Source organism: Hyla sarda, chromosome 6, assembly GCF_029499605.1.
Source record: "Hyla sarda isolate aHylSar1 chromosome 6, aHylSar1.hap1, whole genome shotgun sequence".
Taxonomy (NCBI): Eukaryota; Metazoa; Chordata; class Amphibia; order Anura; family Hylidae; genus Hyla; species Hyla sarda.
In genome coordinates this window covers 185,233,985-185,249,624 of record NC_079194.1, presented here as the reverse complement: position 1 = coordinate 185,249,624, position 15,640 = coordinate 185,233,985, and the positions used below count along the sequence as shown (strand labels likewise).

At 45.0% G+C, this 15,640-nt stretch overlaps 1 protein-coding gene across 3 annotated transcripts; it reads left to right on the top strand.

Annotated features, from left to right (window-relative positions):
- Positions 1 to 807: 807 nt before the first annotated feature.
- CDT1 (chromatin licensing and DNA replication factor 1) lies at positions 808 to 13,223 on the top strand. Of its 3 annotated transcripts, none has more exons than XM_056526062.1 (10): positions 808 to 1,418; positions 4,276 to 4,416; positions 5,568 to 5,788; positions 5,960 to 6,154; positions 6,240 to 6,385; positions 6,661 to 6,764; positions 6,850 to 7,038; positions 7,132 to 7,275; positions 11,120 to 11,321; positions 12,412 to 13,215. In XM_056526062.1, exons 1-10 carry the CDS (start codon positions 1,119 to 1,121, stop codon positions 12,573 to 12,575), a joined length of 1,806 nt encoding a protein of 601 aa, XP_056382037.1. In that variant the 5' UTR covers positions 808 to 1,118; the 3' UTR covers positions 12,576 to 13,215. The 3 variants fall into 3 exon arrangements, with proteins under 3 accessions (XP_056382037.1, XP_056382038.1, XP_056382039.1); XM_056526063.1 differs by lacking the exon at positions 808 to 1,418 and adding an exon at positions 1,579 to 1,743 and having other exon boundaries at positions 12,412 to 13,223; XM_056526064.1 differs by lacking the exon at positions 808 to 1,418 and adding an exon at positions 3,214 to 3,871 and having other exon boundaries at positions 12,412 to 13,219.
- Positions 13,224 to 15,640: the final 2,417 nt, after the last annotated feature.

The window sequence follows — 15,640 nt, the reverse complement described above, 5'->3', positions numbered from 1 at the left end:
ATAACATTGCAAAAAAAAAGGGAAAAAAAAAGGATCATTTAACCCCTTTCCTATTAAAAGTTTGAATCACCCCCCTTTTCCCAATAATAAAAAAAAAAAAAAAAAAAAAACACAACTGTGTAAATAAAAATAAACATATGTGGTATCACCGTATGTGGAAATGTCCGAATTATAAAAATATATCCTTAATTAAACTGCATGGTAAATGGTAAAAAATTCCAAAATCTAAAATAGCGTATTTTAGGTCACTTTTTATATCATGAAAAAATTCTAAAAGTCCGATCAATACATAAATGGTACCTCTAAAAACTTCAGATCACGGCGCAAAAAATGAGCCCTCAAAGCGGCCCGTAGGCAGAAAAATAAAAAAAGTTATAGGGGTCAGAAGATGACAATTTTAAACGTATACATTTTCCTGCATGTAGTTATGATTTTTTCCAGAAGTGCGACAAAATCAAACCTATATAAGTAGGGTATCATTTTAACCGTATGGACCTACAGAATAAAGATAAGGTGTCATTTTTATGCACTGCGTAGAAACGGAAGCCCCCAAAAGTTACAAAATGGAATTTTTTCTTCAATTTTGTCGCACAATTTTTTTTTCCGTTTCACCATAGATTTTTGGGTAAAATGAGGTCATTACAAAGTAGAATTGGTGACGCAAAAAATAAGCCATTATATGGATTTTTAGGCAAAATTGAAAGAATTATGATTTTTTAAAAGGTAAGGAGGAAAAAAAGAAAGTGCAAAAATGGAAAAACCCTCCGTCCCCAAGGGGTTAACTAGGTTTCAAGGAGAAATATATGTCCTAACATTCTATGTAAACTCCCTGACCGAGCCACACAGGCTCCTTGCGCCAAGTCCCTACACTTCATCCTGTTTCTGTGACTTGATATTTGTCTTCACTGTATCGGGTTATACCAACATGTTGGCTGTGTGGACTCTCCCAGTCACGTGGATAGGTTTTAGCGCGAATTCTGAGTTCCCCGGTTAGCTGTCTCCCGGTGTCTCGACCAATAGCAGGGCTCGGAGGCCGTGACGTCACTCCCTGGGCGCAGTGACCCCGGGGTCTGTTCGCGGGTTTACACTCAGGTCAGTGGCCGGTGTGTAGTGCGGACATGGCGCAGATGCGAGTTACCGATTTCTTTGGGCATCGTAAGCGAGCTGCGACCGAAGGGCCCCTGGAGACCAAGCGGAGGAAGGGACAGGAGCCGGCCACCAGCACGATCACCCGTAGCCAGAAGTTGGAGGAGCTCTTACGGCCGCCCAGCACCCCGGAGCGACCTGCACATACCGAGACGCCCGCTACCTCCCTCCTGCCGAGCAGCAAGAAGCGGGTCCGGCAGGGCTCTGTCCCGGAGGTGCAAGGCAAGAGGTCTGCTCGGAAGAAGCTCAAACTGCCGGAGGAGGAGCCCCAGGTATTTGATCGACCATGTATTTGGGCCAGCGCGTTCACCCTACTGCTTGGGGTGGGGGGAGATGGTCAGAGCCCGACTCTTCTGTAGGGGCAAGTAGAAAATGAAAGCTGCGTCCTGATTGGCTGTAATGGACACGTGCTCTTGTCTTCCTTACACCTAGTTGTGATTAATGGGGATGAATAACTGTTACAATCCTGACATCCTTATCCCTTCCCCTATATCTGACAGACCCTTACAGCCAAGCGTTACATGGCTGCCCCTTTACCTGTATATAGGGTTGCTGGCACAGCTGGTATTTTGTACACCCTGCCAGTATCCATGGCTGGTATTTACCCAACTCCCGAAATGTTGCACCATAACCTATAACAGTGTTTCCCCAATCCAGTGCCTCCGGCTGTTGCCAAACTACAACTCCAAGCATGCCCGGACAGCCAATGGCTGTCCGGGCATGCTGGGAGTTTTAGTTTGGCAACTGCTGGAGGCACCCCTGGTTGGGGATATACTGACCTATGCTATATAGTCAAACATGATGGTAGTTGTAGTTTTCGTTTGGGGCAGCTGTTGAGTCACAGGCTGTATCAGGGCATGCTGGGTGTTGTAGTTAGTAACTCCAACTCCTAAATTTAAAGGAGTACTATGGTGCTTTTTTATTACTCCTCTGTGCCCAGGCTGCAAAATGAAACAACATACTTTAACTCACCTGCCTATGTTTCCCTGTTGCGCTGATATCTGTCCCTGTCTTCTGTTACTGCGTGACGGTGAGTCACGTTGCTCTTAGCGTATCACCAGCCGCAGCGGGACATTGCTGCAGCCGCTGATAGCAGCGTGACTCACCGACCGGCAGGAAGCGGAAGAAAGGAACAGGACGCCAGCAACGGGGGAACGTAGGCAGGTGAGTTAGTTTGTTTTGTTTTATTTTGCAGCCTGGGCACAGAGGAGCCGGCCACCGTAGGCTCAAGGGACGGTACCGTCTGCTCTTATACCTTAAGGGTAGGGTCACACGTGCCGTATTTTCCTGAATATTTTTTTTTATGCAGCCGATTTTGCTACCCACTGTCTTCAATGGCTAGGAAAATGCGCAGCAGCAAATATGGCACATGTGACCCGAACGGTTATCCAGAGGTGTCTGCAGCTCTTGGCAATAAATCCAGCTAACATGTATCAGCTGGAGGTGCAGCCTCTGCAGTGTTTACCTGCATTCATAATTTAGGGCTGTAATGACATCATCACTGCCTTCTTGGCACATATACCTCATCAACATGTCAAATGGGATATAGTCAGGCATGGGCCACGTTGACTTCAATGGCCTGAACGTATTTGGCTAGTGATGGAGTAACTTCCAGATTCTTCAGGCCGGTGAGGTCAATGTCACCTGTACCTGTCAGGTTGCCAATGTGGTAACTGGGTGTGATGAGGGCAGATGTTAACCTAGGGGCAGATGGTATTAACCAGGGATCGACCGATTATCGGTTTGGCCGATAGTCACGATTTCTGACAATATCGTCATCGGCAATTACCTTGCCCATAATCCGATAATGCTGCCCCATTGCCTCCCCCATCCCCGGTTTTATAATTACCTGTTCCCGGGGTCTGGGGCTCGCGCTACTTCTGGCTCCTGCTGCGTTACGCTGTGCGCTGCGCAATGACAGCTCAGGACGGGAGCCAGCAGTAGCACGGACCCCGGGGTTATAAAACCGGGGAGGTAATGGGGTGGGGGCGGCGTGCAGTGGGTGGGAGGACCCCTGGACAGGCAGGGGGAGAGAAGCGGGTGGCGGTCTCTGGCTCAGCAACAGCTGCTGCAGTTCATTGATTTTAAAGCGCCTGGGGGGTAGGAGAAATAGCTGATAGCTTATACCGATATTCCGGTATAAGTTATTGGCCTGAAAGGCCACAGATTATCGGTATTTGCTCTAAAAATCAATATCGGTTGATCCCTAGTATTCGTGACGCCAGGGCGTGGTTTATCCTCGATACCGCCTGAAAGTAAACGGCTAGATCCTGGGAAAGGCATTGGGGCAATAATGATGCCAAGTTATGGATAATGGTAGCTATACTGAGGGTAGATGGTAAAGGCTATAAACTTCAGCCAGGGCCCATGGAGGTGACCATTGACTCAGAGACCTTAAGGGCTTGCTGGGACTTGTAGTAGGACTGGTCAATTTAATGCAGGCCACGCTGACTTCACAGTTGCTGACAGGGGCTGACTTGACTGACTAAGCTATGACTGTAGCTTACTTGCAATTGACTGGCTGCAGACTGGACTTGAGGCCTCCAATGACTCTGGACACACACACTAGGACTCAACTTGACCTCAGCAAAGACTTGTAAGGAAAGAGAGTGCTAGCTCTGCCCAGGGCTTATATGGGGGAGACTAGCAGGGAGCCCATAGGTCACCCCTGGGATCACCTGGTCACTGGTACCTCCTGGGTAACAATCGCATGACAAGTCACATGGTAAGTCTTAGTGACAACGCTTTCTGAACAATTACATGGTATAATACATTAGAAACCTATTTACATATGGGGGTGGCAGATGCAAGGGGGCCCAGGGGACACTGCAAGGGGGCTGGGTAACACCTCCTGTACTGGGCCTCCACATCAACATATACAGGGCACAATTGTGATGTGAATGCAGCCTAAGTAGCAGTGGTTCAAGAAACTGCAGTCTAGTCCTGCTTGTTTGTAGGTGTTGCCTGTACAAACAAGATATGTGCACCAAATCCAGGAAATGTGCTCTGGTGGGTGGTATTGTATGTGTTCATCCTGATCACCACAGCTTTTACTTGGTATGGTTAGTAGAAATACAGTAGACTAACTTGTGTTTTATTTTATTTATTTTTTTGTTCTCCTTTCCTCAGTGTTTGACACCAGTTCCCAGTGCCGAAGTCCAGTGTGAGACGCCTCCATCTTTAGGGAAGAAGATAAAGGACTTTGTCAGTGTGACACTCTCTCCAAAAAGCAATGTGCTAAAGACTAGCCCAGCAACACCAGAGTTGAAGGTATGTTATGTGGCATATGTTCTCTTTATGACTTAAATGGGCACTGTCAGATACATAAACTCTTGATATGTTGTAAAGCATGCAAAACCAATCGGTTTTGCTATTGCTTTCATTAGAAAATTTTCAGTATTTCATACTGAAAAAGCCAGCCAAACTGCCCCCCCTGCCTGCTTGGACACATACTAGTAGGGATGTCCCGATACTGGTATCTGGGTCGATACTAGCTATTTGCATGGTATCTGGGACTGCCGCTCCGCTCCACTGTCCCGTTCTTCCGTCCTCCGGGCCGCATCATGTCGTCCTATGGAGGAGCATGTGACACGCGTCACTCCGCCTCCTCCCCTGCGCCCGGCGTAACGCTACAGAGGAAGCGGAGTGATGTATGTCACATGCTCCTTCATAGGACGACACAATGCGGACCGGAGAACGGGGCGGTGGAGCGGCAGCACCAGCACCCGACAGAGGAGGTGAGCTGCCTGCACGGAGGGGGGGGCTTCTACTAATGTCTACTAGGGGGCCCCTTGCTGCTGATTAAACGGGGGGGGGGGGGGGCGGGCTTTGCTGCTGTATCAGCGAGTACTAGAATTAAAGTAACGGTACTCGGTCTAAAAAAAGGTATCGGCACATCCCTACATACTAGTCCTGCTGTGTCCATGCATAATCGCCTATGTCATGGACACACTTCCTTGATTGACAGCTGTGAGTGCAGGGGTCACAGCTGGAGGAAAAATCCTCCCACTGTCAGCTTGTGTCCTGCTACTGTCAGTGAGGACAAGCTGGGAGTTGTAGTTTTGCTAATGCTAGGGGAGATGTGAGCAAACGGCATACTGAGGGAGGGGGCGGAGACCTGCACAGTGAGGCCACGCCCCCTCCCTTTGAGAGGAATTCAGACTAATGAGCTAAATTAAGTGTAATAAAAAAATTAAGGTGCTAGACACACAAAAATTAGACGTACATGGTCAGGATTAGGTACTGAGTGATATATTAAAAAAAAAATGTTGTTTTGTTGGCTCTGACGGGTACACTTTAAGTGTTGGTAAACTATTTTATTGATGTGCAGAACTAGCAGGCTGATGTGCTCAAATATCTTTTTCCATATAAAAAAAAACAAAGATTCACTGATGCAGTAGAATGCCAATTCTGTAATCCAGGTCCCCACCAAGGAGAGTCTTGAACTAAAATCTCGGCTGCAGAGGATACAGGAGCTTGGACAGAGACTGAAAGTTCCTACTGCACCTGTTGAAAGCAAAGTTACAATCACTGACCTAAAAGAAAGACTTAAACAAGCAAAAGCCCTTGAGTCTAGGATCACAGAGAAGAAATCTGCTAAAGAACAGAAGGTTGATCTGACAGAGGAGCCAAATAAAGAGAGGTGAAAATCTAAACAACCTTTTATAAAAAAAAAAATTTTCTCCTCTTGCATTTGTTGCATTAGTATCTTTCCCTTTGCTCTTGGTGATGTAGGGAGAACCTCATTTTTCATATGAATATCTAGTCTGCTTTTAAACGGTTTCCAGAGTTGACGACTATTCCTCTTTTGCAGTAAGAAGGCTCCAGCCTATGAGCGATTCCATACACTTGCTCAAGATGTTCCACCCGGACTCTCACTGCCATTCAAGTACAAAGTTCTTTCAGAAATGTTCCGCAGCATGGACACCATTGTAGGGATGCTCTTCAACCGCTCTGAGACAATCACCTTTGCAAAAGTAAAGCAGGGGGTCCAGGACATGATGCGCAAGTGAGTAGTCAACAGTGAATAGAAAGTGTGTGTGGACTAGACTTTTTATAAAAACTAAACCTAAATCTCGTGTTTCATCTAACAGGCAGTTTGAAGAACGTAATGTTGGGCAGATTAAAACAGTTTACCCAACAGCCTACAAGTTCAGACAGGAGAAGAATATTCCCACCTACAAGGATAGTATAAAGAAGACAGATTATCAACTTACTGTGGAGCCTATTGTTCCAGAAGGTAAAACTGTCTTAAAATGTATTTGCTTGGCTACCACAATTCAATCTTATGGAGGTCTCGTGTATGGCTTTGGGCTTTTAAACTACAAAGTACATGGCGCCTCTCCTTCATATGTCACTTATGTCATATATTCTTTACAATGGTTCCCCCATGTGGTTGATTTTTGGCTCCCTCTATAGGATAAAATGGCTGTTTTTGGCTTGTGCACATGCTCTTTAGTTAAGAGACCCATATAGTGTACAACCTTTCAAGATTTTTATCTATTTTGGTCTTAGAGGATAAGTATGATGGTCGTCTTCAGCTCACAGCAAGTCGGCTCCTGGAACGCAGAAAGTTATTCCATAGAAGCCTTAACAATATTGTGAAGCAACACCACAAAGTAAGGATTGTTTCAGGTGTGCAAATGTTTACACCATATTTAACCACACTTGTATGATCTTACCCTTTGATGTCCTTGTCTGTAGACTTTTCTGGCATCATTGAACCCTCCTATGGTGGTGCCTGATGATCAGCTGACTCGATGGCATCCAAGGTTTAATGTAGATGAGGTTCCAGATGTAGTGCCAGCTGAACTTCCACAACCACCACAAGTAGAGAAATTGACCACTGCACATGAGGTGTTGACTAAAGCAAGAGGCTTGATGACGCCTAAGGTGGGTCCGTGCTTTTAGTTACAGCATTGAGACCTTTGCTTATGTATGTGGAATAGGAAATGTATATATAATTTTTTTTATTTTAAATCATAGATGGAAAAGGCTCTAGCAAACTTGGCTTTAAGAACTGAGGAACCTAATTCTGAAAATAAATCTCCTGGACGTATAGAGGAGTCTAAACCAGTCCCTACTGCATCCAGTGCCTTAAAAGGAGTATCTCAATCCTTACTGGAAAGGGTAGGTATAATTAGTAAAACTTAAGGGGAGGAAAATTGGGGACATTTCAGTTTTTACTCTGCAATGGTAACAGTTATCAAGTGCACATGTTGCAAATCTACACCAGGCCAGATCTACTATATGCCTTTAACCTCTTAAGGACCAATGACGTTGTGGAACGTCATGGCACCTTGGGCTTTAAGGACCAATGACGTTCCACAACGTCATGGCCTTTTCCGGTCTCTGCCGCTCGCCGGGCAGAGATCGGAACTGGATGCCTGCTGAAATCCTTCAGCAGGCATCCAGGGCAAACGCCGAGGGGGGGCCATGTAGGCACCCCCATGTCGGCGATCGCCGCAAATCGCAAGGGAAATCGCCCTTGCGATCTGCGGCGATACCGGGCTGATCGGGTCTCTGGGACCCGACCGCCCGGTAATTTCGCATGATCCCGGCTGTCACAGACAGCCAGGACCATGCTAACGTATAGGAGCGAGGTAGCAAGCCTGCCACCTCCTCCGATCCCCTGCAATCCGTCGGTTAGTTAACCGACCAATCGCGGGGGGGGGGGGGGGGGGCGGTTACTTCCTCCCGTCCTGCCCGGTCCCTTGAAGTCCGGAGAGGACGGGAGGAAGACCGGAGGACGCGGCGGGGGACGGGGGAGTGCTGGGGACCGGCCCCGGTACTTAACTCGTCCCTGAAGACCCGGATCCTGGCGGCGGAGACGGCGGCGACAGGTGAGTTCCTCTTCAGCCGCGGTCGGGCCCTTTACAGCAATGCACGTCGCCGTAAAGCGACATGCATTGCTGTAATGGGACCCTGTAAACTACAACTCCCAGCATGCCCAGACAGCCCTTGGCATCTGGGCATGCTGGGAGTTGCAGTTTTGCAACATCTGGAGGTTCACAGTTTGGAGACCACTGTGCCCTTCCAGATGTTGCAAAACTACAACTCCCAGCATGCCTGGACAGTTTTGGCATACTGGGAGTTGTAGTTTTGCAACATCTGGAAGGGCACAGATTGGGAACCCCTGTATTAGTGGTCTGCAAACTGTAGTCCTCCAGATGTTGCAAAACTACAACTCCAAGCATGCTGGGAGTTGTAGTTCGGCAACATCTGGCTCTAAAGATGTTGCCGAGAATGCTGGGAGTTGTGGTTTTGCCTGAGAATGCTGGGAGTTGTGGATTTGCAACAACAGGAGGCACACTGGTTGGGAAACATGTCTGTTTCCTAACTCAGTGTTTCCCAACCCGTGTGCCTCCAGCTGTTGCAAAACTATAACTACCAGCATGCACTGATAGACTGTGCATGCTGGGAGTTGTAGTTTTGCAACAGCTGGAGTTTTGCAACAGCTGCAGGGGGCTTACAGTGAGTATCAGGCTGCAAGTTTGCGATGCAGCTAATTTTGCGCGGCAGCTCAAACTCGCTGTAATCCCCCGCCCGTGTGACTGTACCCTAAAAACACTACACTACACTAACACAAAATAAAATAAAAAGTAAAAAAACACTACATATACACATACCCCCTACACAGCCCCCCTCCCCAATAAAAATGAAAAACGTCTGGTACGCCACTGTTTCCAAAATGGAGCCTCCAGCTGTTGCAAAACAACTCCCAGTATTGCCGGACAGCCGTTGACTGTCCAGGCATGCTGGGAGTTTTGCAACAGCTGGAGGCACCCTGTTAGGGGTATTCTACGCCAGTGATTCCCAATGTCCACCACTATGCAAGTCCCTAATTTAGGCCTCAAATGCGCATGGCGCTCTCACTTTGGAGCCCTGTCGTATTTCAAGGCAACAGTTTAGGGTCACATATGGGGTATCGCCGTACTCGGGAGAAATTGCCTAACAAATTTTGGGGGGGCTTTTTCTCCTTTCACCCCTCATGAAAAGGTGAAGTTGGGGGGTCTACACCAGCATGTTAGTGTAAAAAATTTATTTTTTTTTTTTTTACACTAACATGCTGGTGTTGCCCCATACTTTTCATTTTGACAAGAGGTAAAAGGGAAAAACGCCCCCCAAAATTTGTAATGCAATTTCTCCCGACTACGGAGATACCCCATATGTGGGCGCAAAGTGCTCTGGGGGCGCACAACAAGGCCCAGAAGGGAGAGTGCGCCATGTACATTTGAGGTGATTTGCACAGGGCTGGCTGATTGTTACAGCGGTTTTGACAAACGCAAAAAAAACAACCTCACATGTGACCCCATTTCGGAAACTACACCCCTCACGGAATGTAATGAGGGGTGCAGTGAGAATTTATACCCCACTGGTGTCTGACAGATCTTTGGAACAGGGGGCTGTGCAAATTAAAAATTTTGTACAGCCCACTGTTCCAAAGATCTGACACACCAGTGGGGGGCAAATGCTCACTGTACCCCTTGTTACGTTGCTCAAGGGGTCTAGTTTCCAAAATGGTATGCCATGTGGGGGTTATTTTGCTGTCCTGGCACCATAGGGGTTTCCTAAATGCGACATGCCCCCGAGCAAAATTTGCTCTCAAGCCAAATATGACTCCTTCTCTTATGAGCATTGTAGTTCGCCCGTAGTGCACTTCAGGTCAACTTATGGGGTACCTCCATACTCAGAAGAGATGGGGTTACAAATTTTGGGGGGTATTTTCTGCTATTGACCCTTGCAAAAATGTGAAATTTGGGGGGAAACACACATTTTAGTGAAATTTTTTAAACATTTTTTTACATATGCAAAAGTCGTGAAACACCTGTGGGGTATTAAGGCTCACTTTATTCCTTGTTACGTTCCTCAAGGGGTCTAGTTTCCAAAATGGTATGCCATGTGGGTATTTTTTCCTGTTCTGGCACCATAGGGGCTTCCTAAAATGCAACATGCCCCCCCAAAACCATTTCAGAAAAACGTACTCTCCAAAATCCCCTCGTCGCTTCTGAGCCCTCTTCTGCGCCCGCCGAACACATATGAGGTATGTGCTTACTCGAGAGAAATTGGGCTACAAATATAAGTATACATTTTCTCCTTTTACCCCTTGTAGAAATTCAAAAATTGGGTCTACAAGAACATGCAAGTGTAAAAAATAGAGTGAATTTTCTCCTTCACTTTGCTGCTATTCCTGTGAAACACCTAAAGGGTTAAAACGCTGACTGAATGTCATTTTGAATACTTTGGGGGGTGCAGTTTTTATAATGGGGTAATTTGTGGGGTATTTCTAATATGAAGACCCTTCAAATCCACTTCAAACCTGAACTGGTCCCTGAAAAATTGTGATTTTGGAAATTTTGTGAAAAATTGGAAAATTGCTGCTGAACTTTGAAGCCCTCTGGTGTCTTCCAAAAGTAAAAAATCGTAAATTTAATGATGCAAACATAAAGTGGACATATTGTATATGTGAATAAAAAAAAAAAAATTTTTTTTTGGAATATCCATTTTCCTTACAAGCAGAGAGCTTCAAAGTTAGAAAAATGCAAAATTTTCATTTCAATTTTGGGCCTTAAGGACTCAGCTAATTTTATTTTTCATTCTAAAATCATCATTTTTATCCAGACAAGTACGAGGGCTTGTCTCTTGCGCGACCAGTTGTTATGGTAAAATGATGTCCTTATAAAAGGACATGTATGGCAGAACTAAAAACCGTTCTGGATGATCGGATCCCTGCGGCAGCCGTAATGGCACAATTGGTGCGACCGCTGATGTGTGCCATCGCCGGCGGGTCCCTTGCAGCTGACAGCAGTCAGGACCTGCCGCGCATGATGCTGTCATGTACAGGATGTAAATGTACGTCCTGGTGCGTTAAGTACCAACGCACCAGGACGTACATTTATGTCCTGAGTTAAGTGGTTAGACTCTTATATCCGATCACAGGGTTTAGTTTACAAATTTACAATTTGCTTTTTAGATTCGTGCTAAGGAGGCTCAGAAGCTTCAAGCAATGATGACCCGCAAACCTCAGCAAGAGGAACGTCTCCTCATGATGTCCAGACTACCTGAGCTTTCCCGTATTTTGCGCAATGTGTTTGTTGCTGAGAAGAAGCCAGCTCTGACGGTGGAAGTTGTGTGCGACAGAGTAATCTCCAGTTATAGATCATCAATGTCTTCAGGTAGGGTTAGGCTTCCTGCCTAGAATACCCTCATTGAGCAAGAAATGAAAAATGACGAAGTTGTGGTTGTATCTTAAAGGGAAACTGATAGAAGGGTCACCTACACTAAACTTAGAAAGTGTTCCCAGCGCTGCCTACCTGTGTTAACACACATCTTGCAGACATATTCATCTTGTTGCTAATGTTAATTTACCTGATCGTTCATGACAGCACCCCTGGAGAGGACCTCCCACTGCAGGACAGGAAACCTGGGAACATAAAAAGGACACGCCTCTCCCTGGAGGCCCAGTTTTTTTTTTTTTTTAATCCATCCTTAGGGTACACAGTTGGGATACAAGCACAACCAAAAAGTCAGCCATGATACACCTGCAGCAGGCAGTGTACTTGTAACTCACCCATGTAAACATACCGCTACGGCGTATCAGTTTGTCATAATCGGAACTGGCTTTCAGCTGCTTGAAATTTATGTTGAATGTTTAAATAAATCCTGGTGCGATGGTTAGGCTGGGTTCACACTACGTTTTTCAACTCTAGTTCCCACATTTTCTATCAAAAACCGTATGGGGAAAAACAGATGGAACAGTATGGGGAAAAAGTAAACCGTATGCGTTTTTAAACAGTATACTGTTTTAAAAGTGCATACTGTTCCGTCCGTTTTTACCCAAAAATTTTTTTTTGAAAATTCTGTCCATTTTTAATGGGAGGGGTGTTTGGTGTGGACTTTAGGACGCAAATGCGCATGTGCAAACAAAAAACTAATACGGTTTTGCCATATGGAACCGTATACATGTGTGTTTCCCATTGACGTCCATGTTAAAAAGGTATGCGGTTGCAATACGGTTTTAAAACGAGTCAAAACCCTGGTTGAACACTGTTCGGAGTACTGTTAAAAAATCGTATTGCAAGCAAACCGTATGCATCAGGGTGCATACGGTTTGCAATGCTTTGCCTATGTATACGCTTTTCAATACCGTTCCATACGTTTTCACTAATGAAAAAGTATGCTGGAACTGTAGTTGAAAAAAGTAGTGAACCCAGCCTTAGCTGTACGTGGTCTTTGTAGTAACTGAAGTTTGTTTTGCTTCCTCAGGAGAAATGGAGAAACATCTGTCAATGCTGGCAGAGCTGCTTCCAGACTGGCTGGCAGTTCATCCAATCAGAAAGGACACTTACTACAAGTTAAACAAGACAATGGACTTGAATCTAATTTTGGAAAGACTGTCCAAGAAAATGAAAGAGGAGGAATCACTGTGAATTGTTTGGGTTTTATTTTCTCTATCTGTTTTTTTTTTTTTACTTGTTTTTTTTAACAGGTGTGCAATTTTTTTTAAAGAAATTTAATTATGCAGTTTATCTGCAAGGCCATGTCTGATGTCTTATAGCATGGTATATTGATGATTATCTTGTGCAAACTTGCATAGGAAGTAACATTTCTGTACTAATCCTACTAAAGTGCAGCTTGGCGAATCGGTGTTTTACAGATTTTTAACTTCATTTTAAACCTAGAAAAATGTCCAGGTTTACAAAGTGCATTTGAGGGGTGTTAAAGGGGTACTCTGGCGCTTAGACATCATGTTCGCTCCGGGTCTGATTATTGTCGATCACGGGGCCGGAGCATTGTGATGTCACGGCTCCGCCACATGTGACATCACGCTCCGCCCCCTCAATGCAAGCCTATGGGAGGGGGGGGGTAACATCACACAGGGGCGGAGTCGTGAAGTCACGGTCTCGCGTCACCGTGGTCGGGAGCCGAAGCCTCCAACGTTTCCGGAAGCCACAACAGGTGGGTCCTGCAGCCGAGATCCCGGGGTCCCCAGCAGCAGGACCCCCCCCCCCCCCACGATCTGACATCTTATCCCCCCCCCCTATCCTTTGGGTAGGGGATAAGATGTCTAGTGGCGGAGTACCCCTTTAAATGCCACGTGCACATAGGACAGTGTGATGCAGTTTATCATGCAAACTTCTGTATTTCCCTTAGTTTGGATTAAACAAACTTGCGTTACTTTTTGTTTGCAGTTTATCACTTCACAAGGTAACCACACTAACTGCCTGCAGTTTGGTAGCAGAACTGCAGTGTAAAGCATAGTGGGCACTTTGAGGCAATAATTCTTGGGTGTAGGGGCCACTAATGCCTAATTGTCAGCTCTATAGAGTTTAGTTCTAGTCCTTTTATTTATTTTAACTTTTTTAACCAATCTGTAAAATCAAAGCATAGCCATGGGCTGATGTGAGAATAAGGTAAAGGAAGCTCTCAACCCAACACTATGTAGGAAAGGCCAGAACCTTAAGGACCAGGCCATTTTACACCTTTAGGACCAGAGCGTTTTTTTGCACATCTGACCACTGTCACTTTAAACATTAATAACTCTGGAATGCTTTTAGTTATCATTCTGATCCCGAGATTGTTTTTTTGTGACATATTCTACTTTAACATGGTGGTAAATTTTTGTGGTAACTTGCATCCTTTCTTGGTAAAAATCCCAAAATTTTATGAGAAAATTTAAAATTTTGCATTTTTCTAACTTTGAAGCTCTCTGTAAGGAAAATGGATATTCCAATTTTTTTTTATTCACCTTTCCAATATGTCTACTTTATGTTTGAATCATAAAATTTTACGTGTTTTTACTTTTGGAAAACACCAGAGGGCTTCAAAGTTCTGCAGCAATTTTTCAATTTTTTACAAAATTTTCACTCACTATTTTTCAGGGACCAGTTCAGGTTTGAAGTGGATTTGAAGGGTCTTCATCTTAGAAATACCCCATTATAAAAACTGCACCCCCAAAAGTATTCAAAATGACATACAGTCAGCGTTTTAACCCTTTAGGTGTTTCACAGGAATAGCAGCAAAGTGAAGGAAAATTCACAATCTTCATTTTTTACACTCGCATGTTCTTGTAAACTTAATTTTTGAATTTTTACAAGGGGTAAAAGGAGACAATGTATACTTATATTTGTAGCCCAATTTTTCTCGAGTAAGGACATGCCTCATGTCTATGTAAAGTGTTTTGGCGGGCGCAGTAGAGGGCTCAGAAGCGTAGGAGCGACAAGGGGGTTTTGGCGCGTACGTTTTTCAGAAATGGTTTTTGGGGGGCATGTTGCATTTAGGAAGCCCCTATGGTGCCAGAACAGCAAAATAACACATGGCATACAATTTTGGAAACTAGACCCCTTGAGGAATGTAACAAGGAATTAAGTGAGCCTTAATACCCCACACGACTTTTGCATACGTAAAAAACAAAAAAAAAAACTTTCACTAAAATGGGTTGCTCCCACCCAAATTTTACATTTTTGCAAGGGTTAATAGCAGAAAATACCTCCCAAAATTTGTAACCCCATCTCTTCTGAGTATGGAGGTACTCCATAAGTTGACCTGAAGAGCATTACGGGCGATCTACAATGCTCAGAAGAGGAGCGCCATTGAGCTTTTAGAAAGAGAATTTGTTTGGAATGGTAATCAGGGGCCATGCGCATTTACAAAGCCCCCCCCCCCCCCCCCCCGTGGTGCCAGAACAGTTGACCTCCCCCACATATGACCCTATTTTGGAAACTACACCCCTCACAGAATTTAAGTGGTGCACTGAGCATTTACATCCCACTGGCGTTTGACAGATCTTTGGAACAGTGGGCTGTGCAAATGGAAAATTAAATTTTTCATTTTCACGGATCACTGTTCCAAAAATCTGTCAGACACCTGTGGGGCGTAAATGATTACTGTACCCTTATTACATTACATGAGGGGTGTAGTTTACAAAATGGGGTCACATGGGGGGGGGGGGGGGGTCCATTGTTCTGGCACTATAGGGGCTTTGTAAACACAAGTGGCCTTCAAATCCGGACAAATTTTCTCTTCAAAATGCCAATGGCGCTCCTTCTCTTCTGAGCATTGTAATGCTCCAGCAGAGCACTTTACATCCACATCAATAGAATTGGGGTTACAAATTTTGGGGGGCTTTTTTTTTTCTCCCCTATTTTCCCTTGTGAAAATGAAAAATTTAGGGTAAAACCAGCATTTTAGTGAGAATTTTTTTTCTCTCTCATTTTCCAATCCAACTTTAATGAAAATTTGTCAAACACCTGTGAGGAGTTAAAGCTCACTATACCCCTTATTACATTCCGTGAGGGGTGTAGTTTCCAAAATGGGGTCACATGTGGGAATTTTTATTTTTGCGTTTTGTCAGAACCGCTGTAAAATCAGCCACCCCTGTGCAAATCGCCTATTTAAACCTCAAATGTACATAGTGCACTCACTCCTGAGCCTTGTTGTGCGTCCGTAGAACATTTGACGCCTACATCTGTGGTATTTCCGTACTCAGGAGAAA